At 44.9% G+C, this 26256-nt stretch overlaps 1 protein-coding gene across 1 annotated transcript; it reads right to left on the bottom strand.

Annotated features, from left to right (window-relative positions):
* Ppih (peptidylprolyl isomerase H) lies at positions 1-25128 on the bottom strand. Its single transcript, XM_008842829.2, has 10 exons — positions 24996-25128; positions 24726-24790; positions 24378-24401; positions 24079-24123; positions 19471-19513; positions 14125-14217; positions 8890-8977; positions 8209-8249; positions 7403-7492; positions 1-166 (listed from the first exon to the last, which is right to left on the bottom strand). Exons 1-9 carry the CDS (start codon positions 25059-25061, stop codon positions 7424-7426), a joined length of 534 nt encoding a protein of 177 aa, XP_008841051.1. The 5' UTR covers positions 25062-25128; the 3' UTR covers positions 1-166; positions 7403-7423.
* Between the last annotated feature and the right edge of the window lie 1128 nt (positions 25129-26256).

The raw sequence follows: 26256 nt of genomic DNA, 5'->3' as shown, positions 1-26256 counted from the left end.
CCGAGCATACAAAAACCCCTTTATTTACAGTCCAAAGTTGAAACAAGTTCTGAGTCTGTGACACTTCCAAGGTCTCTTGATCAAGCAGGGCCATCACAGGATACAAACACAGGAGCCAGTCCAACTTATACGCCTCGAGAACGGGTGTCACTCAAAACGAGAAGACCTAAAATGGCAGTTGGGTCAGTGAGGAGACAGAGACAAATAGCTCAAAGGAACAGGAAGGGGACAGGCCATGAGACATACTAGCAATTCCTAATCATCTTTTCCTCAAAGAGTAGACCTTTGGATCCCAGGGCCACGTGAAAATATTACACAAGAACCAAGAAGAAAAATAACTGATGTGTGGCACGGCATACCATCTGATTTATCATTCACCTATCCAAACTGTGTCCTATATACTAATTTTATTTATTTATTGATTGATTGATTGATTGATTGGTCCTTTGAGACAGGGTCTCCCTGTAGTTCCAGCTGTCTTAGAACTCACTATGTAGACCAGGCTGGCCTTGAACTCACAGAGATCTGCCTGCCTCTGCCTCCCAAGTGCTGGGATTAAAGGCATGCACCAGCATGCCCAGGGAAACACCTACTTCTTAAATCTGAAGTATCCCCTGAAGTTGTAGGAGAATATCAAGTTGGAATCAGTGAGATGATTTTAATTTTTAAAGTTACATTTATTGTACGTGTACGTGTGGGCACATGTGCCATGACACATGAGGACAAACTATGAGAGCTGGTTCTCTCCTTCCACGACATGAGTCCTGGGGATCGAGTTCAGACCATCAGGCTTGGCAGCAAGTGCCATTACCTGCTGAGCCACTTTGTCGGCCTTTATGCACTATCTCTATGCAGAGGAGCAAACTAGAGTTCAGGATGTTTAATGGGCTTGACTAAACCCAGAGTTAAGAGTGTTGGGGCTCTTTTGGTCTGCTTGGCTCAAAGCCCATGCCTGTCTCCTTAGGTTTGCTGGCTTGCTGGGAAGCTCGAAGACAAAGACAATCCTTTCTTGTAGGTTTTGTTCCAGAAATACCAAGAAAGCAAAATTGATACTCTGTGTCAGGTTAGATGCACTAAAAGAGGAAGGTAAGTGCCATCATATACTGTCTCCCTCTTCTGACCACTCCCCTCATGTAGCCATAACCCTCCTGCAGGGACAGGAGTTCTAGGGTCACAGTGTAGGTTCAGAAAGAAGTTTACTCTCAACCCTTAACCAAAGTGTACACTTTGTAAACTGCACGGTGTGTTAGCACCTAAGGTCTATGACATCAGGCACTGTGTTGGTCAGTATGACCCCTTGCTTCAAGGAGTTCTCAGTCCGGACAAAAACAGGCCAATATATTTGTGATACATTGTACTAAATGCTGTGGTGGAAGGGGGAAAACATATTGCAGTTGCACCCAGCGGGGAGCCACTGACTAGGCCTGGACCTGAGAAGAAGAGCTGGAGGGACTTGAGCAGGATTTATAAACTGATGTTAGCCACAGCTATAGACATGCCCCTGGGAGGGACTGGAAGGAACAGGGATGAGTTAAACTTACATATATACATATACACAGTATGTACTTCTATGAGAAGATGCATGTTCAGCATAGGAAGTTCGAGCATACACAGGACAATATAGACTGAAAACAAAGTCTTTTCTGGCTGTACTTGGCAGAAGCATCTATCAGCAGTCTGCTACTTATTATCAGACAAAGTTCTGAACTACTCAGTATAAACAGTGTCATGTTCATATACAGTGTGCTAGATCTGTCACTGCATTTAAACATTTGGCCAACACGTACAGACCCACCTCCTTTCTTTCTAACAAGGCTGAACAGTACCGCACGGAGCGCCACACTAGGAGTATAAAGAACAGTCACCACTACGAGCTTCACCTTCAGACTGGAATGGAGCCCTGTGCCACTCCAGCTGGCAGAGCTTCTTTCAGAGCAGGGAACAGTGTCACACTCAACAGGCATGTAAACATGAGGGGGCAGACCTCACAGGTATTCAGGGTGCTCCCTGGGTCCCTAGTTTCACATGGAACCTCTTTTTCTCCTGCCAGGACTACTGTAATGACTCCTGGAGCCTCCAGCCCAACTCCACATCACCACCATAAGCATTTTCTAAAGCAGAAAATTCAACTCTAACATTCTCCTGCTTGAAATCTCCCAGGCCCTCCTGGGCTGGTTCTTTTTGAAGAACCTGGACCTCCTTTAAGAATTTCAGGAGCATGAGGGACTCTTCCCCAAAGGGGAAAACTACTTTGTTGCCTGCAGTCCCTCCCCTGCTCTTGGAGCTGCGTACGCACTGCTTAGCCTGGTGCTGGCTCTCTAAACTAGCCCTGACCTCCCTTCAGCCTCATCTCTGCTTTCCATTATCTTCCCACACAACTACTGTAGCTTCCCCCACACTCCTGCTGACTCCTGCTTTTTTATGCCTTTCCATTTGCTGTTCCCTCTGCCTGGAATGTCCCCGAGTCTCAGCCCCCTGACAAGTTCTATTCTTTCTTATTAATTATATACGGGTATGTATGTATGTACGTATTTAAGAGACAGGGTCTTACATGTACCCTCTGGCTTGCCTGGAAATTACTACATAGACTAGGTTGGCCTTGAACTAACAGAGATCCTCCTGCATCTGCCTCCTGAGTATGGGCATTAAGGGCATGCAACACATCTGGCTTCGTTTATTAATTTTTTTTTAAACTTAAAAAAAATATTTATTATTATTATTATTAAATTATTTATTTAATAACCACATACTTAGAAGAAGCATTTTATTACAACAGCATTGACATATTCAATAACATTTTCCTGAGCTAAGATGCATCTCTTTCAAAATTGGCTAAACTTTTTTAAAATTTATTTTTATTATTTTATGTGTACAAGTATATTGCCTGCATGCATGGAAGTGCACCTGTGTTATGCAATGCCTACAGGGGAGGTCAGAAGAAGACATCAGATTCCCTGGAACTAGAGTTATGGACGGTTGTTAGCTGTCATGTGGGTGCTGGGATTTGGACCTGGGTCCTCTGCAAGAGCAGCCAGTGCTCTTAACCAGTGGGCCATCTCTCTAGCCCCCACATCTGGCTTCTTATATACAGGCGCAGCTCCAGCTATTGCCCTAAACCACTCCAGGCAGACCCAGACCTTCATGCTTCCCTTACCTGGTTCTAAATCCTCTAGTCTACTGCTTGAATACACTGGACTCACTAGTTTTCAAGAGGCTGAGTTCCTATTTTTTTTAGACTTTTTGAGACAGGGTCTCCCTGTAGCCCCAGCTGTCCTGGAACACTCTATGTAGACCAGGCTGGCCTTGAACTCACAGAGATCTGCCTTCCTCTGCCTCCTGAGTGCTGGGATTAAAGGTGTGCACCACCACGCCCAGTCAGGATTGAATTCCTTAAAGAACTGGACTTCTCAAATTTGTAGCCTCATCTGTAGCATGGGACATGAAGTGATTAAAAGGACTTCCTTGAAGAGTGCAGGGAGGACCAGCCTAACTGCCACCAGTACATCTCTCTTACTGGGACCTATCATGCCTACAGATATTTCCAGAATGATGGATACTGTCTCAGACCTCAGTCATTCAAATAACGTCTGCCCAACTATTAAAATCTACCATCTACAGGCATAATTAACTTTTTAACATAATCACTGTCTGAATTTTGTGTTTGTTTTTGAGACAGGATCTCACTATGTAGCCCTGGCTGGCCTGGAATGCTCTATGAGCTGCTCTCAAGAGATCTGCCAGCCTCTGCCTCCCTAGTGATGGAATTAAAGGGGTGTGCCACCTCTCCCTCTTGGGGCCTCACTATTTGAACTTTAATATTATCTTATTGTAAGGTATAATTGTAAAATTATGTATGGTGATTACACACATAATTTTTCCTAAGATGCAAATACTAAGTCATCCTGTTGTTTTCTATACTTCTTTGATAAACAAGCAGGGTGAGGGAGACCTGGGAATTAGGTTTAAAAAGTTCCTTAAACAAGTCTCATCCAAAGGGGAGTTTGAGCAAAAGGGAATATGTGAAGAAAGCTCTGTCAAGAACTCTTTTCTGGCCTCTTCCTCTCATACTGCGAGGGTTTTGGCACAAGGCCGCAGCTATGTGACAGGGTAATACCTTCAATGCTGGGGATTCTTGCTGGAGCACCATGAGGTCATCTCCTCCTGGGGCTGGGGACTGGGCTTCTCAGTGAAAGGACAAACCCTGTCGTGTCCCATGCTGAGCCTTGCTACTCAACATGCGTGCCAGAGCTGGCTGGAAATTAAATCACCAGGACCAGGCTCTTTAACAAAGTCTCCTGGAGAGTCATAGAACATTAAACTATGAGAAACAAAGCTGGGGTGGCAGTTCACGGCTGTACTAACTGCACTCAAAGGCCTGAGACCTTTCACACACCACCTCAAACCAAGCAAACAAAACAAAGCAAAACAAAAAAGAAAAGAAATACTGCCCAATAGGTCTAAAAATCTTACCTTTTGTGATTGCCAACTATTATGCCCCTCCCCAAACCTGAATCCCAGAAGATTAGAAATGCTTGTAAGTTTTCAACTGCAAAGGAAAATGATGGGATGCTAGCCCACTGCTCTTCTATTCCTTAAAACCTAAGTCTTACTGTGCAGAAACCCAAAGGAGCAACCGTCTGCTAACCCTAGGGACAGCAGACTGCTCCCCAGACTCCCCAACACCTTAAAACCTAGGATATGGATTTTTGATAAAATGAGATAATTGAAGTTCCTTCTTAAAAAATTTTATTTAGGGGCTGGAGAGATAGCTCAGCGGTTAAGAGCACTGACTGCTCTTGCAGAGGACCCAGGTTCGATTCCCAGCACCCACATGGCGGCTACGAACCATCCTTAACTCCAGTTCCAGGGGAAATCCAAAGCCCTCTTCTGACCTCCACGGCATTGCACGACATGGGTGCACTCACATACGTGCAGGCAATACACTCATATACACATAAAAAAAAATAATAATAAATCTTAAAAAAAAATTTTTTTAATGTGTATGAGTGTATTGCCTGCACGTGTATAAGTTCGTGTCGTGCAGTGCCCACGGAGGTCAAAAGAGGGCGTCAGATTCCCTGGAACAGGAGTTAAGGGCAGGTGTTAGCTGCCATTTGGGTACTGGGAATTGAACCTGGGTCCCCTGCAAGAGCAGCCAATGCTCTTAACTGCTGATCCATCTCTCCAGCCCGAAGTAAAGTTCTTAATTGAGTATTTAGGCACAAGAGGCACATGTGCATGCATGTGTCATGGGTATGCACATGTGCATGCATGTGTCATGGGTATGTCTGTCCATGTGGGTGGGCGTTGAGGTCAGAGGTTGACTTCAAGAAGTCTTCTTCAAGCTGGGTATGGTGGCGCATCCCTTAATACCAAGCACTTGGGAGGCAAAGGTAAGTGGATTTCTGTGAGTTTGAGGCCAGTCTGGTCCAGGTCACCTGGGGCTACAGGGAGACACTGTCTCAAAAAGACCAAAAAGAAAAAAACCTAAATAAATAAATAAATAAATAAATAAAATAAAATGTTGCTGGGCTTGGTGGTACAAGCCTATGATCCCAGCACTCAGGACGCAGGGGAATTGCCACATGTTCAAGTACAGACTAGGCTGTAAAGTGAGTTCTATGTCAGCAAAGGCTACAAAGCACCCTCCACACAGACAAATTTACCTTCAGCCTCATCCACCAGCCACTTTTCAAGTGCTCAGTCATCCCACGTGGCTGGAAGCTAGCACTCTGGCAGGACAGACACAGGCCATTTTCATTACTGTAGAAAGGACAGTCCTGGTAGAGGACCTCTGGAATGTGGCATGGCCACTTGAGGAATTTATTCTGCTTGGGCTGTAGGCTGACCAGAGGGGCTTGACAGAAGTAAAGATGCAAATGACTTTTGTTAATAGAGGGGAGAAAGGCTAATGATTTTCACCTTCTAAACAAAGCTCCCCGCAAGATAAAAGAAACACCCCCAATCAAAATAAAACACAAACAAACCGAAAATAAAGCTCCCCCAAAGGCCTTCTAGTACTTTTCTGTAAAGAACTCAGGAAAATATAGAAAAAGGCTCCAATGTAAAGAACTTCTTTCCTCTTTTTTGGTTCTTTTGGGGCTGGGAGTTGACTGCAGGGCCTTGTGTGCGGCAGGCAAACATTCTACCACTAAGCTACATTCCCTGTCCCCCTAATGTAAAGAATTACTAAACTAGTCTTTTTATCATCTTTTGTGTATTCATGTAAGATAGGCAGAACTTATCACACAGTAAAGCAGGCCGCCCTCATGGGGTGAGTGGGCAATGGCTAGAAAGATCTACATTTTTAGGTAGACTTTATATTATTTCTTAATGTTTTTAGAGTCTTTTTGCAATATTCTATCTCTAGTAATGATCAGAGATCAATCTTTGGGATGTACGAGTTAAGCATTAGTGACAGCAAACAAATGAGGAGAAAATGGTCAACAGTCACTGCAAGAGCAGGCTGCACCCTAGAGCCCCTCCCACATCTTAGAAGAAAGGCTCAGGATGTCAACCACACCTTCGAAGGAAGCATTTGCCTAGGCAAGAGAGGTCCACGTGTAGCTCAGCATACACTTGTGCAGTCCTGTCTGGGCATTTGCTCACACTAGTCCCCCACCTAAAATGCCTGGCAGTCTCTCTACTGTCTCATGTAGTAAGTTTTACTGAATGCCTGTCTGTGAGTGCTGGATGCTCTGAACACAAGAATGTCACAGATGATGGCATGGATGTATAGTCATTAAGATGGTCTGCTATTTAACTACATTTCTAAATAAAAAACAAGAGTCCTACTCAGTAAAATAGCTCAGTGGGTTAACGTCCTTGCCACCAAGGCTGACAACCTGAGTTTTAACCCAGGGACCCACATGGTAGAAGGAGAATACAGATTTCCACAACTTGTCCTTTGACCCCCAGTGATGCTCACAATAAAGAAAAAGGAAGGAAGGAGGGAAGAAAGAAAGGAAGGAGGGACACACACACGCCCCCACACCCCCCCACAAAACCAAGAGTTTGATCTTATACAGAAAAATAAATTCCAGATAGTTTTATATGTATGCAGATAAAACTACAGTGAATATATAAAGGGGTTGGGTGGAGTGGCACACCCCTTTAATCACAGCATTCAGAAGGCAGAGGCAGGCAGACCTCTGTGAGACCAAGGCCAGCCTAGTCTACATAGTAAGTTCCAGGCTAGGTGGTGTTACAGGGAGACCCTGTATCAAAAACAAACAAACAAAACCAAAACAACCACTCCTAAGCCCTGACTCCTGCTTATTAAACCCTGGGACCTTGGGCAGGTAGTTTCACCTCACTGAATCTCTCAACCCATAGCTGAGTAGAAACATCTTCCTTAAGCTATAACATCTTTTCCTAACCAGGGAGAAGAGAACACACTTACCTGATTCAGTCCTGGTCTGGATTACATCTCTCCACACTGTGAGATTACCACGGGCAATTTAGGCTTATTATTGGGGCCTGTGGGAACATTCTAGAAAACAGCACACACAAATATGAGATTCATGCACTTGCTCACTGCCTCACTGACCCTTTTCAGCTCCTATGCCAAGGACCCAAGACTCAGACTGATGTGATAGCATGTGTCCTGACAGACAGGTAAAACACCGCAGATCAAACAGAACATGTAAACCACTGAGAAGCTGGTGGACCTGCGACACATAACCATGTAGCAAGCTGTAAAAGAAGATGCATAAAGGACAGATGGACTCACAGAAGTGATGCTTACAGAGGGAAGGGCTCACAGCAGACGGGACATTGACCTGGGCCTAGAAGGGTAAGTAGGACCCCACAGGAGGAAAAGAAAACATTTCAGGCAGAGGAACCGGCCTGGCTTGGGACAGAGAAGGCTGTGTGACCTACTTAGAGAAGAGCTAGTAACCAGATATAACCAGAACAGAGGAGGAAGAGGCAGGAGCAGCCATGAGGAGCACCCAGAAAGCAGATCATGAAGGTCTGGAATGCAAAGTCAAGGAGTAATTTTATGGAGTACGCATCAGAGGCCAAAACTCAACATGTACTGCAGGTTAATGTATGGGGCCAAGAGAGCTCTACCCCCTTTCCTGAGGGAGCCTGCAACGGGACAGGGACAACTCAGTCTAGCAAACTGGAGCCTCTTCACCTTTCCCCAGCTCCTCACTAACAGGCAGATGTTACCTGACCAGGAAGAGGACACCCAGCAGGACATACCTCAATCTTCCTCATCACTAGAAGGCCATCAATGATTTTTCCTGCAGGAAGAACATGAGTTACGGCTTTACTCCAGGGGCTGGTACCATACTTTCCAGCTCCCAGGGCCCACTTTCAGCTACTGTCTCATCAAACTGTCTACTGACTTTAGGAAGCAGATACAGTAGGTGAAGTGACCTGCCCAAGGTCCCAGGTTTAATAAGCAGGGAGCTGGGGCTCAGGCGTGGATTTTTTTTTTTTTGAAAGACAGGGTCTCCTGTAGCTCGAGCTGGTCTGGAGCTCCCTATGTAGACCAGGCTGGAATCAATCTCATAGAGCTCCATCTGCCTCTGCCTCTTAAGTGCTGGGATTAAGTTGTGTCACTATGCCCAGCTGGCTCGGGCTCAGGTCCGAGTGATCCCAAGGCCCCACTGCTCCCCTGCTGCCCCCATGGCATTTCTTTAGCACTAGCATCTGGTTTCTCCCTGGAATACTCATTACCAGTGGTCACACACTGCAGGTTGCTCCTTGCTCTTCGCTCTGGTTCTCCAGCTACACATCTCCCTGACATCCTCCATCATACCCACCTACCCTATCCTGGAGCAGGGACACCAGCTGCGCACTCTTACTGAGAGTATAGGGACTCATCCCATGAAGGTCCAAGCTAGATGAATAGGACAATGAGATTGCAATGAGACTTACCAAAAACCACGTGCTTCCCATCCAGCCAATCACATTTGGAACATGTGATAAAGAACTGGCAGCCATTTGTGCTTGGACCACTGTTTGCCTGATAGGAAGCAAATATACTTGCAGTAAGTTCCCTGGTCATGTTAGGTAAGGTCAAGATTCCCCAAAAAAATCTACAGCTTTTTTTTTTTCCCCAGACTTTTTGAGACAGGGCTCCCTGTAGCCCCAGCTGGCCTGGAGCTCGATATACAGACCAGGCTGACCTTGAACTCTACCTCCCAAGTGCTGGGAGTAAAGGCGTGCCCCACCACACCAGGCCATACAGCTTTAACTGTAACTTAACTGAGCACTCATTATGAGCCAGGGCACAAACTAGGACACAAGGACATAGGGATGAACAGGACATAGAATCCCCACTCTAGAGCATGTGCATTTTTTAAAAAATATTTTATTGCCAGGCGTGGTGGCGCACGCCTTTAATCCCAGCACTTGGGAGGCAGAAGCAGGTGGATCTCTGTGAGTTCGAGGCCAGCCTGGTCTACATAGTGAGTTCCCAGGCCAGCTGGGACTACAGGAGGACCCTGTCTCAAAAAGACAAAAAAAAAATTTATTTATTATTTTTATTTTATGTGTATGCATGTACTGCCTGCATGTAGGTAAGTGCACCCGTGTCGTGCAATGCCTGCAGAGGACAGAAGAGACTGTTGGATCCCCTGGAACTGGAATCACAGACAGTTGTTAGCTGCCATGTGGGTGCTGGGATTTGAACCCGGGTCTTCTGCAAGAACAGTGTTCTTAACCGCTGAGCCACCTCTCCAATCCCCCAATGTACACTTTTTTTTCCTCCAGTGTGAGGTTTTGTAGGAGTCAGTTCTCTCCTTCTACGTGGATCCAAGGGATTAAACACAAGTCATCAGGCACCTTAGCAGCAAATACTTTTTACCTGATGAGCCACTTCTATGGCCCCAGTGTAAGGTTTTGTAATGGGATCAATTATTCATTTAAAATAACAAAAAATGAATTTACCAAAAAGACCAAAAAAAAAAAAAAAAGGCTGGGTGTGATGGCCCATGCCTTTAGTCCCAACACTTGGCAGAGGCAGGCAGATCTCTGTGAGTTCAAGGCCAGCCTGGTCTACAAAGTTAGTTCCGGGCCAGCTGGAGCTACAGGAAAAGTATGTATGAAATACTAGCAAAACATTTTTAAAGCCAGTGTCTAAAGTTGCCTCTAACCTGGGATTTCATATTGTACTTTGGGAGTCCCTTTGTTCCTTTTTTTTTAAACAGTGCTGGGAATCACAGTAGCACTGAGCTATATTCCCAGCCCTGGAAATCCCTTTGAAAGATAAGACTATTTTTGTCTATAAGAGGGAATAGATGGGCATTGTGGCTTACAGCTGTAATCTAACCCCTTAGGAGGCAGAAGCAAGAAGATGGAGGCAAACTGAGGCCAGTCTGGTCTACACAATGAATTTCAGGCCAGTCAGGGGTAAATAGTGAGATCATATCTTTAAAATAAAATAAATAGCTCACCCCCACAAGCTCTTGAGTTGCTTGTGAGCTCAGATCGGCTTCTCCGTAGCCTCAACCAGCATGCCATCATGGTCCCCACTGCCCTCCATCACTGCATAGAACAGGCCCGAGACCTCCTGCACCCTGCCTCAACTTCCAGTCCCATCCACTGCTGTCCAGTCAGCTTGATGCTATTCTCATTAGATAGAGGAGTTTGACAGCCAGATATAGATGCCTGGGAATTTCATAAAGGGATGAACACACTTGTTGGGTATGATCTGGTTCCCAAGCCCAAAATCATCGATGCTGTTTTGAGGGCATGCAGATGGTTAAATGATTTTGTTAGTGCTATTTGCATCCTAGAGGTTGTTAAGGACAATGCAGAACCTCATAATGAAATCTACCCCTATATCATCTGAGAACTCAGACCAACTTTAAATGAACTGGGAATCACCATTCCAGAGGAACTTGGTCTCAATAAACTATAAGCTCCTCTTGATTGGCTTCCTAAGGATTTATCACTGTTGCCACTTGATTAAAATAGTCACCTGGAAATGTTTTAAACAGGTGAGGTGGCACATGCCTTTAATCCCAGCCCTCGAGAGGCAAAGGCAGTCAGAAGTCTATGAGTTTGAGGCCAGCCTGGTCTACACAGTGACTTCCAGGCCAGTTGGGGCTACAGTAGGAGACCCTGCCTCAAAAAGACAAAAAACAAAAACAAAAAAACCCAAAAAACCTGGAAATGTTTTATTTGAAAAATTTTCTTTTGACTATCAAACCATGTAAACTGTAACTTAAACTTTAATAAAAGGGAAATGAATATGAACTGAAAAATTAAATAGTAAAAAGTTTATGGCAGCTGGGCGTGGTGGTGCACGCTCTTAATCCCAGCACTTGGGAGGCAGAGGCAGGCGGATCTCTGTGAGTTCAAGGCCAGCCTAGTCTACATAGTGAGTTCCAGGACAGCTGGAGCTACAGGGAGACCCTGCCTCAAAAAGAAAAAAAAAAAAGTTTATGGCTGACCTAGCCAGCCAGAGTAGACCCATGCTTAGAGCAGGGGAAGAATCCCAGAGCGTGCACTCCATTTATCTTATATAATAATCACTTGTCAGCAAACAGGCATAGTAATAGTCACACACTTTCATAGCTCAGGGATCCTCTGTGCCCTTAGACACTCATCTATTCTTTCTTCCTGATGGTATAGCTTATGTTTAGAGAATAAGCTCTGCAGTCAGACACAGCTTAAACCCTGGAATTCCAGGGACCATGTGACCTTAGTTTAGCGATCTAGCCAGCCTGTGCCCAGTTTCCTCATCAAAGGGATTTTTTTTTTTTTTTTTTTTTCTTTTTTAAGCCGGGGCTCCCTGTAGCCCCAGCTGTCCTGGAACTCACTATGTAGACCAGGCTGGCCTTGAACTCACAGAGATCCGCCTGCCTCTGCCTCCCAAGTGCTGGGACTACAGGCGTGCGCCACCACGCCCGGCTCAAAGGGATGTTTTAACAGCATTAAAGTGAATTAAGGTGCTTTAGGGCTGATCATTGTGGTAGCTCTTCTGTAGCTCCTCAGCATCTTTCCGTGACAGGCAGGAAGGCCTGGGGATCAAGACATTCGTCCCTGCCTTTAAAGTACTCACAGAGGGTAGAAGCAAAGACAGCTATGCTGCAGACATGGGACAGGCTGGCTCTGGTGGTGCAGGACTGCAATCCCAGCTACTCAAAGATGCTGGGGGCAAAAGGATCACAAGTTCAAGGCCTCCCTGAGCTACAGAATGAGTTCAAGGCCATCCTGAACAACTAAGTGAGACTCTGTCTCAAAATAAAAAAGTAAAAACTGGATGTGGTGGTACATATCTTTAATCCCAGCACTTGGGAGGCAGAGGTAGGTAGATCTCTGTGAGACAGAGGCTAGCCTGGTCATAGCGAGTTCCAGGCTAGCTGGGGCTATAAGGAGATCCTGTCTCAAAATGATCAAAAAATAAAAAAATAAAAAGAGGGCTGAGAGGCTAGTGAGATGGGTAAAGGTGCTTGCCCTACCAGTCAGGCAAGCTGAGTTTAATCCCCAGAACCCATGTAAGGTGGCAAAAGAGAACTGACTCCCAAAAGCTCCACATACATGCCCATGGCACACATACCCACACATCATATACCCACACCCATCCACACTGGCACTCTAAGATTAAAAAAGGGGGAGTTGGGACTATAGTTTACTGGTAGAACTTAGCACACACAAGGCCCTGAGTACAATCCCTAGTGCTGCAAAAACAAAACAAACAGCACAGTTGAGCCACTGTCAGCCTAGAATGGTTAGAACTTGGGTTTCCTTCCATTTCTAGATCCTCACAGAAGCTAGCCCATGCACAAACTAGGGTCCTAATCCTTAGAGCAAAGACTCGAGCTACCTAAGCTGTTTCTACACCTTGACCTATGCTTAGCTAGCCTGGCTTTCCTAAAAGAGAGCTTGCAAACCATAGGCTAAGTGAGTCTCACCCAATTATTAGGGAGCCTCCTTGATGGCATCCATAGCCTTTTTACATCCCCATGTGCCACTCACACTATAGCTGGGATCTTCACTCTATAAAGTACCAGACTGATCAGCCCTGCTCAGAAGAGAGCAATATTCCTCCCCAAAACCCATGAAAGCAAGCCCAGGTACATCACCCTTTTTCTATCCTTCTTTTCCAGGTGGTGCTAAGCCCACCTGCCCTTGCTTCCACTGACCATTTCCTTCCCCATATAATGTTCTCATCACCTCCATCACTTCCTGTTCCTTGAATATGCCACCTTGGTGTTGCATAGTTTTAGACTTTTGCAGAGCCTGTCTGCAGGACCTGAAATGCTCTTTCTTCCTACAGCATCTAGTACAGAACTCCTTTAGAACCCTCTGGGAAGGCTTCTCTAATCTCCAGCAGCAATCTTCATTTCCCCGGCTCCTGGAGGTCCTCTTATGTACACTGAGGTGCCCTCATTTATGGCACTGATGGAACCTGACTATATACACTGGACAGTCCCTTTGCATGTGCACTTCTTCTGTTAGGCGTTATGGGTCATAGTGGCAGGGATCATGTCTGTATCCCAGTGTTTTCCCATGAGGCCTGAAAGAGAGAGGATGAGCAGGACAGAGAATGTACATGTAAATACCGGGACTGGGGAAGTGAGTATTGAGGCATCAATTAAGGAAACTGGTGGTAAGGGGGTGGGAAGTGAGAGAGAAGGGAAAGGTGTGAGAGTGAGCAAGGAATGAGCAAAGGTGGGCTAGACAAAGTCATGAGGGGGCAGAGCTATCTGAATGGTGATCAGAAACGGGGAAGGGGTGCTAGGACCTGGGAGCATGAAGGCTGAGCATGAAGAGGTAAGGAGAAACGCAGGTGAATGGCCAGCACACAGCACGGTGCTGCAGTGAGTGAGCAGTGATACCAGAGCAACAAGGAGGTGAGCACCAGGGCTCAGAAACCCCCTGCCTGCATGCTGAGCAGCAGGCTAGATGCCCGAGCCATGCGTCCTGGCACAAACAAAGGTAACAATAAACAAAAGCCAGAGCTCAATTTTGGTTCTTAGTCTGCTTAGACCCTGCCCAACAAAATCAGCCCATACCAAGGAGCGGGTAGTGTTGGTGAGGCCTGGCCCAAGTGAGAGAAGCATCTGCTCTGATTTATAGAGACAGTTCTGGACTTCGACAAGGCATCAGAAACCAGCTAATTATTAATCTAACCCCAAGTCTTAATTGGACCTCACTTACCATGGAAAGCAGGCCTGGAGCTGAGTGTCTAAGTTTAAAGTTTTCATCTGCAAATGGCCCCCTGTAAATGCTGGCGACTCCAGTACCATCTCCCTGAGCAGAGAGAAGAGAAGTGTTAGCTTGGAATGCTAGGCACTCTGGAAACCAGAGGAAGAAAACTGTTGGGGCTTGGGAAATGGCTCAGTGGCTAAGAGTATCTGCTGTGGCTTGCTATGTTGCTATGCAAGCATGAGGACTGGAGTTCAAATCCCTACCACCCACACAAAAAAGGCATGGCTGTGCACGCACACATGCATGCATAGGCTTGTGTACCCACACCCTCACATGAATGCACCACACTCACATAGAACACTGTTGCACTTAAAGCCTAGCTTTCTTAAAGTCTACTCTTGCTCTCACTGGTCATCTTGGGAACAATATATCTTTCTATTCTGAAATCAAAAGACGAGTGTGGGACTGTGACTCATTGGTAAGAGAGCTTGCTAAACACTCAAGAGGTCCTGGGTTCAATGCCAACACTATAAAATAAATAAAGCAAGGCAACTGCAAGCCCACAGACTTTGGCCACAGCATCTTCTGGACAAAATAAGGGGTTAGAGAGATGGCTCAGTTGTTAAGAGCACTGGCTGCTCTTACAAAGGACCTGGGTTCCCAGCACCCACATGGCAACTAACAATTATTTGTAACTCCAGTTCCAGGGAATCCTATGCCCTCTTCTGACCTCCATGGCACTGCATGCATGTGGTGCACTTGCATACATGCAGGTAAAACATTCATACACATAAAAAATATTTAAAAAAATTTTATTTTATTATTTTTATTTTGTGTGTATGTGTATATTGCCTGCATGTAGGTACGTGCACCTGTGTCACGCCATACCCAAGGAGGTCAGAAGAGGCTGCTGGATCCCCTGGCACTGGAGTTATGGACAGTTGTTAGCTGCCATGTGGGAGCTGGGATTTGAACCCGGGTCTTCTGCAAGAACAGTGTTCTTAACCGCTGAGCCATCTCTCCAGCCCCTTGACTTCCTTTCTTGAAGTACAGCTATTATTTTTTTGTTTTAAAGTATTATTTATTTTGGGGGGTTCTGGAGAGATGGCCTAGAGGTTAAGAACACTGGTTGTTCTTGCAGAAGACCTGGGTTTGAATTCCAGCATCACATGGCAGCTAACAACTGTCTGTAACTCCAGTCCCAGGAGATCCAACAACCTCTTCAGTCCTCCGCGGGCACTGCGCGACACGCGTGCACTTACCTACAAGCGGGCAATACACACATACACATAAAATAAAAATAATAAAATTAAAAAGGAAAAAGAAAAAGGAAGTCAAGATGTGGGTATAGGAGGGAACAAGTACCTACTCAAGTGACCCACTCCACTAAACCATCTGTAGGGTGGGTGACTCTTCATAGTCTGGTATGTACAACATGATAATATCATTATCCTGGCCAGGTCTAAAATGTGTCAAAATCAGAAACCTTTTTGTGGTTGTTTCCTGTTGTTTGTTTTAATACAGGGTCTTGCCGGGCGTGGTGGCGCATGCCTTTAATCCCAGCACGTGGGAGACAGAGGCAGGCAGATCTCTGTGAGTTCCAGGCCTGTTGGGGCTACAGGGAGAACCTGTCTCAAAAAGACCAAAAACAAAGACAGGGTCTTAGTATATAGACCAGGTTGGCCTCAGATTCACAGGGATCCACCTGCCTCTGTCTCTTGAGTGCTGGGATTGAAGGTAAGTAGCACCATATTAGGCAAAATGAGAAACCTGAGTGTTCTGTCAGCACTCAGAAAGTTTCACAGTGAGAAAAAAAAGTTTCACACTGTGAAGGCTCTCTTGGAGAGGCCTCACCCCCACACACCCATGCTCTCAAGCATTTCTTACCTTTTCACTAAGTGCCCCTTTCCTTCTTTCAGCCCTTGTGATTAAAATCTATATTAAAAATGTTGCTGGACGTGGTGATGCAGGCCTTTAATCCTAACAATCGGGAGGCAGAGGCAGGTGATCTCTGAGTTTGAGGCCAGCTTGGTCTACAAAGCTAGCTCTAGGCCAGCTGGGGCTACAAAGAGACCCTGCCTCAAAAAAGACAAAATTCTTGTACCACAGAACTCATCAGACAAGCTACTACTTATCAGACAATTAATAACTCCACACACATAAATAAGTATGAAAGAGAAAAAACAAGTTCATCTCCATTTTCCCAGGAAACCTAGGGCAGATTAGTCACTATGCCAGTCTACCAGCATGCTATCGACTGCCTTTCAGAAGTCAGAACTGAGAAATAAAACTAATTTTTCAGTACAAACAGCAGAAAGCATCATCATTCTTCAGTCATGGTGGAATAATCCATAAATTATACATTCATAATGGAGTACAGAGCATGTTTTTAAAACAAGAGGAAGTGTTGGTAATTACTTAGTCCTGAAAATGAAAATCTATGAGGCTTAATTTGGGGTGTCGGCTTGAGATTTAGGGATGTCTAGAGACCTGGCAAAGCATCACTTTTGCATGTGTCCATGACGGTGTCTCTAGAGGCCATCTGCATGCAGATGGAAACGACTTACCTTGAGTCTGGGCAAACACTATCCAATTGGCTGGTGGCCTAGAAGGCAAACTCTGGTTCTTTCCTAAGTGGGACACATTCTCTTCATTGCTACCCTTGAACACCTGACTCCAGGTCCTTCAGTCTTTGGACTCTGGGTCTTATACCTAAGTACCCACAAAGAGTTTCCCGGCCTTCAGCCTTGTACTGGGGGCTGCAGTGTCAGCTTCCCTGGTTCTGAGGTTTCTGGCTTCTCTGGCTCTTCAGTGCAGAGAGCAATTATGGAATTTTCAGCCTGTGATTGTGTGAGGCACACACAGAACCTTCTGTTGGTTGTGTTTTTCTGAAGAATTCCGAGTAACAAAACATGAACACTCTTAAGTCTATTCAAAAGCATATGTATGTAGGCTAGCAAGATGGTGCAGCAGGTAAAGGCATTTATCGTCAAGCTTGACAGCCTGAGAGAGAGCCACCCCCCACCAAATGTTAAAAAAATAAAAAAGAAGAAAAAAGGTATATATAGAGAGGTGAGATGTTTCTTCGTTGTACTTTTGTATTCAGAATAAAATAACAAATACTATTAAAACAATTTTTTTTTAATTTACTTATTTTTATTTTATGTGTATGAGTGTTTTGCCTGCATGTACATAAGTGGGTGATGGATCCCCTGGAACTGGAGTTATAGATGGCTGTTAACCTCAGTGCTCTTAACCACTGAGCCATCTCTCCAGTCCCCAAAAAACAAATATTCTTGATCTAACTTCCAAAGATCTCAACCTTGCCTTTTCTGGCTCTTGCTCATTCTAGTTTATCTTCCCTAAGGAACACTAAGCAATTGCTTCTCAGTCATCCCCAAGACTGAGTGATGAGATATGTGTAAAAAAAAAAATCAGAAAGATACTAGTACTCTCCCTTTTAAATAATTCCATAACATAAGCGCCTACTGGAAGCCTGGTGTTATGGTATGTGCCTATAACCCTAGCACCAAGGAGGCTGAGACAGGCGATTGCTGAGAGAAAGGGGGGGTGGGTGGGGGTGGGGCATACACACAGAGAGGTAGGGACACACTACAGGAAGAGAGGAAACTGGCTTCTTACCAGTTAACCAGTTCTACTATCAAAAATGGTGGGCAATAGTTGAAAACTTAAATTCCTACAGGGCAAGTGACATAAATAAATGAAGAAGTGGGACTGGAGATATGGCTTAATGGTTCAGAGCACTGGTTACTCTTGCAGAGGACCCAGGTTCAATTCCCAGCACCTGGCACTAACATGGCATGTTACTAACAACCATCAGTAACTCCAGTTCCAGGGAATCCAAGGCCCTCTTCTGATCTCCAAGGACAGTGCATGACATGGGTACACTTACACACACACACGGCCATAACACTCACACATATAAATAAAAATAAATAAAAGAAGCAGGTGGTACAGACTGGTGAAATGGCAAGGGACCAGCTACCTGAGTCTAACCAATTGTCACTGAATTAGAATCAGGCCTTGCTAGGGCTGGAGAAATGGCTCAGTGGTTAAGAACACTGGTTGTTTCTGCAGAAGACCCAGGTTCGAATCCCAGCACCCACATGGCAGCTAACAACTGTCCGTAACTCCAGTCCCAGGGGATCCAACAGCCTTTTCTGACCTCTGTGGGCATTGCATGACATGGATGTTCTTACCTACATGCAGGCAATACAGACATACACATAAAATAAGAAAAAAAATAAAAGAAAAAAGAAATCAAGCCTTGCATACCCTCATTTTCCATTAAAAGAAATAAATTACCAAATTCAACATTGGCAGGGCATGGTGGTACATGCCTTTAGTCCCAGCACTTGGGAGGCAGAGGCATGCGGATTTCTGTAAGTTCTAGGCCAGCTAGGTCTACAGGGAGACCTTGTCTCAAAAAGACTGGAAAAAAAAAATAAATAAATAAATAAAGAAACAACGTGCAAAAGCAGGCCCAAGAGAGGAAAGTGGTTATTTACTGGGTATCCTCCAAGGCTAGGGAGGGAAGGATCATGGTTAGCAGTGAAGGAATACTCCCCTGGGCTCTCTCACCAAGTTCATAAACATTCCTTCAGAACCTCTCCTGATCTAACTCCTTGCCCACTAATGAGCTTTTGATGAAAAACTCAGCTTTCAAAAGAAAAATGGAAACCAAATTAAATAAAAATCTACTCAGTTTTGGAAAAAATGGGACATAACCAACCAGTTCATCTCCATTTAGAAAAAAAAAATATTTGCACCTAATTTCTAAGTCTCATGTGAACAACTAATTTGGATCTCTCTTGGATTATCTATAAGCATGCTAGGAAAGTCCAGTTTCTGTCCTCAAAGGTTAAAGTTTGGATGATGAAAGCTAATGATTCAATTTATGTGTTGATGACTAGTTTAATGGCACATCAGTGGTAGCCAGCAGTTCCAGGGAATGCCCATGACCACACTCTCTCCCCAAAACTTAGCTGTATTTTTTAAAAAAATTTATTATTTTTATTTTATGTGTACAAGTGTATTGCCTGCATGTATGTGAGTGCACCCGTGTCGTGCAATGCTGCGGAGGTCAGAAGAGGGCTTTGGATTCCCCTGGAACTTGAGTTAAGGATGGTTCGTAGCTGTCATGTGGGTGCTAGGAATCGAACCTGGGTCCTCTGCAAGAGCAGTCAGTGCTCTTAACTGCTGAGCCATCTCTCAAGTCCCTACATAGCTGTAGTCTTATGTCTCAAGACTGGGTCTCTGTAGTCAAAATAACAGTGGCAGCAACAACAACAAAAAGCAAACATACAGAACTTTGATGAAAAAAGCAGTACTTACGTTAACAAAATCTCCACCCTGAATCATGAAATCCTTTATGACCCTGAAACAGAGAGAAAACAAACAAAAAGTCCTTAGAAAAGACTCTGTGGTTTAGAAAAATATTGATGTAGTCACTGAAATATTAGATTAATACTGATTTCAAAATATAGTGTTTATGATTTTTGTTTATAGAATGACCAGTCTGAGTGAGCTGAGGGATTACTAACTATAAAAAGTTTTTAACTACAGGAGCACCTTAGAGTTGGTCTACAATGTATGACTTCACATCTGAACAAGAGGAAGAACTACCAAAGCAAGAAGAACTACCAAAATCTGAGAAGCGGACAACAGGGAATGAGTGTAAATGGACTGTTGCACATAGCGGCTCAGTAGCTGCGAGCTATTATCCCTGGCACAGTCCTTAGACTTCCATAACCTCAGTTCCCTTCTCTATCGAATGGAGAGAACATGTATTACCTCACACGAATGTTGAGAATTAGAGACCAAAGCTCTAAAGCCTTGATATGAGTGAGTTATGTGAAAGTTGTCAGCATTAAAAATGGAGCCACTTTTTTCAACCCTAATAACAAAAACATAATCAGAAATCCAGGAGGTTGTGAAGGTCATATTCCCACAGATGATTGTCTGGTAACAGCAGTTATCACAAAAACCTCTGCTAAAACCAAAACCTGGGGCCAGAGAGATAGTTCAGTGGGTAAAGTGCTTGCTGTACAAGCATGAGTACCTGAGTTTAGATCCCCAGCACACATGTAAAAGCTGGGTATGGCATCATGCAGAGAGAGAGGAGGATCCCGGGGGGCTTGCTGGTCAGCCAGTCTGAATACCAGGCTTTCTCAAAATAGTAACAGGGAAGAATAGAGAAGGTGGTGGATACTGACCTCCTGCTTCCACATGTGCACACACGGGAATATACCCCCTGACACTAACCATAACCTTTCACAAAGGCAATCATAATCTTACAAAAGTCTACCACAACCTACACAAAAATATATCTTCCTGCCAGGCATGGTAGCGCCTGTCTTTACTCTCAGCACTCGCTGTGAGATTGAGGCCAGCCTGGTCTACAGGAAGACCCTGTCTCAAAAAATACAAATCAGGGGCTAGAGAGATGGCTTAGCAGTTAAGAGTACTGGCTGCTCTTTTTTTTTAAAAAAACATAAACAAAAACAAAAAAACTGGTCTACATGGTGAGTTCCAGGACAGCTGGAGCTACAGGGAGACCCTGTCTCAAAAAATACAAATCAGGGGCTAGAGAGATGGCTTAGCAGTTAAGAGTACTGGCTGCTCTTTTTTTTTTAAAAAAACATAAACAAAAACAAAAAAACTGGTCTACATGGTGAGGTCCCAGACAGCTGGAGCTACAGGGAGACCCTGTCTCAAAAAATACAAATCAGGGGCTAGAGAGATGGCTTAGCAGTTAAGAGTACTGGCTGCTCTTTTTTTTTTAAAAAAACATAAACAAAAACAAAAAAACTGGTCTACATGGTGAGGTCCCAGACAGCTGGAGCTACAGGGAGACCCTGTCTCAAAAAATACAAATCAGGGGCTAGAGAGATGGCTTAGCAGTTAAGAGTACTGGCTGCTCTTTTTTTTTTAAAAAAACATAAACAAAAACAAAAAAACTGGTCTACATGGTGAGGTCCCAGACAGCTGGAGCTACAGGGAGACCCTGTCTCAAAAAATACAAATCAGGGGCTAGAGAGATGGCTTAGCAGTTAAGAGTACTGGCTGCTCTTTTTTTTTTAAAAAAACATAAACAAAAACAAAAAAACTGGTCTACATGGTGAGGTCCCAGACAGCTGGAGCTACAGGGAGACCCTGTCTCAAAAAATACAAATCAGGGGCTAGAGAGATGGCTTAGCAGTTAAGAGTACTGGCTGCTCTTTTTTTTTTAAAAAAACATAAACAAAAACAAAAAAACTGGTCTACATGGTGAGGTCCCAGACAGCTGGAGCTACAGGGAGACCCTGTCTCAAAAAATACAAATCAGGGGCTAGAGAGATGGCTTAGCAGTTAAGAGTACTGGCTGCTCTTTTTTTTTTAAAAAAACATAAACAAAAACAAAAAAACTGGTCTACATGGTGAGGTCCCAGACAGCTGGAGCTACAGGGAGACCCTGTCTCAAAAAGACCAAAAAAAATATTATTTTCTTATGTGTGTGAATTCACTGGCTGCATGTATATAAGTGCACCTGCGTCATGCAATGCCCATGGAGGTTAGAAGAGGGTGTTAGATCCCCTAGAACTGGAGTTATGCATAGTTGTTAGCTGCCATGGAGGTACTGGGACTCAAACCCAGGTCCTCTGCAAGAGCAGTCAGTGCTCTTAAATGCCGAGCCATCTCTCCAGCCCCAACTGGCTGTCCTTATAGAGGACTTGAGTTCGATTCCCAGCACTCACATGGTGGCTAACAACTGTCCATAACTCTCAGTTCCAGGGGATCTGATACCCTCTTCTGATCTCCATGGGCAGTGCAAGATAATAGCAAATATTTAAAAACAAACCAAAACCAACCTCTCTCTCTCTCTGAAGACATTTGCCCAGGAACAGTTTGTTCAGTTTCAAACTGGTAGCAATCATACCATCGATCCCTGTAGCTAAGGACTACTGTTTTAAGGTATCTTATGCCATCTTCTTCATGTCACTGGTCTTTTAAAACTTCTCTTGCCTCAGCTTCCTTGAACATAGTTGACTACAGCATACACATTCGTTTTGCAATGCTCTGTTCTTCCCAAGTACATATTGTTATTCTTTGGGGAATCTTATTTTATATTATGTATATGCATGTATTGCCTGGATGTAGTTAAGTGTACCCATGTCATGCAATGCCTGTGGAGGACAGAAGAGGCTGTAGGATCCCCTGGAACTGGAGTTACAGACAGTTGTTAGCTGCCATGTAGGTGCTGGGATTTGAACCTGGGTTCTGCAAGAACAACCAGTGTTCTTAACCACTGAGCCATCTCTCCAGCCCATTGTCTGGGGAATCTATGATGCTATTCATGTTGACAGTTACCTACGAACATCATTACTAATTACATAAAGCTATAAGGACAGATTTGATACTGAAATAAAACTGAGTATTGCTACACTGCACTTTCAGTGGTGCCTGGAAATGTGATTGTCTTAGAATAATGGCATCTGATTATTGTAGTTAGAAAGATAAATTATTTAAGAGCTACAACTGTATTTTTTAAAATCCTCATTCACACAGAAACACAAAGATGGGGTATTATAACATAAGGTCTTTCTGTTTAAAATACATTAAGTGAACTAGGGAGGGAGCACAAGTTAGAGTTAGAACATTTAATACATTGTTGAGTTCCTACAAACATTTCTTATGCAGCTGGAGAGATGGCTCAGTGGTCAAGAGCACTGGCTGCTCTGCAGAGGACCCAGGTTTGATTCACGGCACCCCCATGGCAGCTGACAGCTATCCTTAACTCCAGTTTCAGAGGATCTGATACCCTCTTCTGACCCCAGTAGGCACTGCATCACATGGGTGCACTCACATGCATGCATACAATACACCCGTACACATAAAATAATAATATTAAAAAACCAAAAATTTCTTATCACAATCTAACAATTAGCTTATTTATTTATTTTTTTTTAAGACAAGGTTTCCCTGTAGCTCCAGCCAGCCTGGAACTCCCTATGTAGACCAGGCTGGACTTGTACTCACAGAGATCCACCTTTCTCTGCCTCTGCAGGTATTAAAGCAGTGCGCCACCACCCCTCTTATTTTATCTCTTAAAAATGTATTTATAGCTGGGTGTGGTAGCGCACGCCTTTAATCCCAGCAGGTGGGAGGCAGAGGCAGGCAGATCTTTGTGAGTTCGAGGCCAGCCTGGTCTACATAGTGAGTTCCAGGACAGCTGGGGCTACACGGAGACCCTGTCTCAAAAAGACCAAAAAAAAAAAAAAAAAAAAAAAAGTATCTTTATGTGCATGAGAGTTCGGCTTGCATGAATCTAAGTGTACCACGTGATGCAATTCCTGCAGAGGCCAGAAGACAGTGTCAGATCTGCTGGAACTGGAGTTAAGGATGGTTGTTCATTACAGCACGGGTGCTGGGAACAGAACCTGGATACTCTGCAAGAGTAGTAAGTTCTCTCTCCAGCCTCTTTACTGTCTTTTAAGAAAGTCAAATCTGTCCATGTAGTAGAATCACCCCCACACTGCACAGGTTCAGCATCTTTGGACCTGACTTGTATCAAAAATATTCAGAAAAAAACTGGAACTGTACTGAATAGGCACAAACTTTATTTTCTGTGTCATTATTCCCACAATGCAGTATTACAAGTACTTATATAACATTTGTATTATATTACTATTCTAAGTAGTCTAGATAGGATTTATGGTGTACAGGAAGATGTACATAGGTTACATGTAATTTTTTTTTCATGGTACTGAGTACAGAACCCAGGGCTTCAGGCATATTGGGTAACTTCTTTACCAGCAAGCTAAGTCCTCAGCTCCAAATATGCCATTTTAAACGAGAGACTTAAGTTTCCACAGTTTCTGTGAGGACCTGGAACCAGTCTGCACAAATACCAAGTGATAACTGTATTTTTGGAGGTCCCTGGAACAGCTCACTAAGACTTACCTGTGGAAGGTGCTCCCTTTGTATCCTATTGGAACACCATCTTTTCTGTAACCAAAAAGAAAGAGACTTGGAATGATGATAATCACAAGTCTTTCAAGTGTAGGACACAATGGAGGCTAAAACGACTCTCCTAAAGATGGTTGAGAGAAGGGAGCTAAAGAAGGCGGATCAACTAAGGATGGGCCCTCTGGATAGCATCTATCACTCAAGACCTGCCCATGGTTCCCCAATACCCGCACTCTGCAGCCCCAGGAAACGCTTCAGGAGTAGGCAGAGAAGCCAAACACATTAAGACTGACCTGAATTCTCCAGTGCAGAACTGCCTAAAAGGAAAAAAGTAAAGGATTCAGTCACTGTAACATCACTGCTATGAGCACCTTTAATTGCAGGAGTGGGGTGGGGTGTGTCCATACAACGGAGTGGGCAAGTCCACCAACTAACTGGTCAAGATATACAGGCATACTGACTAACCAGACAAACTGACAGGAGGGCATGCAAATCTGGTAGCTACTCGGGCAATGCAATCCCCAGATCAATCAGACCTCAAAGCACCGGGCGGATGGACAGGGGCAGGCAGACATTCCGCAGACTGACCAGGGCCTGGCTTCCCGCTCTGCTACTCTGGCGCGGCTGGAGCATCCCCTTACCTAAAGTTCTCGGCTGTCTTCGGCACGACGTCTGCAAACAGCTCGATCTTCATGCGGCCCACTTCCTGCAAGCGATGGGGGAGCAGGCTGAGTGCACTGCGGTGCAGGGCTCCGGTGCAGGGCTCGCCGTCCAGGCCCCCCAACAGCTAGGGCGGGCAGGGTCCGCATGGCTCTTCCCCGCCCGCGGCTCCGAGCCCCGCCCGCCTGGGCTGCGAGGTCTGCCTGGCCAGTCCGCGCAGGCTCCCTCCACGCCTGGCCGCCGCATCTCACCTGACCGCCAATGCTGACATCAAAGAACACCACAGGGTTGACAGGACTTGAATTTGCCACCGCCATGGCTCTGACCTGGAAGTAGAGGTCAGACTTCCGGTGACTTAAGCCTGGCCTAGCGGATTCGTCTATGCGCAGGCGCAATGGAGGGCGCCTGCAGCTGGGCTCCGCCCCCGGAAGTGCGGCGTGAGTGACGCGGGAGCTGACGCACTAGTCCAGACATTTTCGCCAAGGTCCTTGTCACCCCGCTTGTTTAATTACTACAATACTCATGAGTCTCCGGGCGTTTGCACCAGGCAGTCTTAAGGGTACTTAACAGCCAGCACTTTCTTTCCTACGGAGGAACTACAGCTTTTTAAGTAACATTTGTGCGTATAAGGCATGCGGGGCTGTCCCTGTTAAAATACAGTGCCGCTATATTTGTACAAAGCTCTTAAATGCACAACCTGGCCACCACTGCCTGGCCTCATCCTCTTCCACCGTGCACGTAGCTATTACCTCTGCCCCTGTTTCTGGAGGTCGTTAGAGCGCCACATTCTTTAAGGCCTTGGTACTACTTGTTATATCTTTTCTCAAATATAATTTTGCCTTTTAAGAAAAAAATTAATTTGAGACAGTATGTGTATCGCACACTGGCTTTGACTCAGGATCTTTCTGCCTCAGCTTCTTCGGTGCTGAAGTTACTTAAATGAACTGCAATCCTTGCCCTAAATTTGTCCTGTTTGAATTTCAGTCTTTAGGTTTCTTTTTTGGTCTTTTTGAGACGAGTCTCCCTATAGCCCCAGCTGGCCTGGAATTCACTATGTAGACCAGGCTGGCCTTGAACTCAGAGATTCACCTGCCTCTGCTTTCCAAGTGCTGGGATTAAAGGCATGTACCACGACGCCTGGCTAGTTTTTAGTTTTTAATACAAGATTTGTATTGAGCCCGGTGGGAGGATGAGCAGTTCAAGGCCAGTCTGCAGCGACATAGCAGTTTCAGGCCAGCCCAAGCTTCGGGAGACCTGGTCTCAAAACACCGAAAACAAAACAAAAATAGGATTTTATATTTGCGCTTGTATTATAAGTCCCTTTAGGAACTTCTGCTCTTTGTTTTTTATTTTGGAGACCAGGTCTTCCTGTGTAGTTGAGGCTGCCTTGAAACTCACTGTCGGTCAGGTTGGTATTCTTCAGCCTCCAGAGTGTGAGCCACGTCTTCTGGCTTTCTTACAGATTTTAGTGGAGAAAGGGGCTGCTCTTTAACAGTTCAGAGCTCAGAGCAG

The sequence above is a fragment of the Nannospalax galili genome, unplaced genomic scaffold (assembly GCF_000622305.1).
Source record: "Nannospalax galili isolate Female #2095 unplaced genomic scaffold, S.galili_v1.0 scaffold1480, whole genome shotgun sequence".
Lineage (NCBI taxonomy): Eukaryota > Metazoa > Chordata > Mammalia > Rodentia > Spalacidae > Nannospalax > Nannospalax galili.
This window is presented reverse-complemented; position numbering and strand designations above follow the sequence as displayed.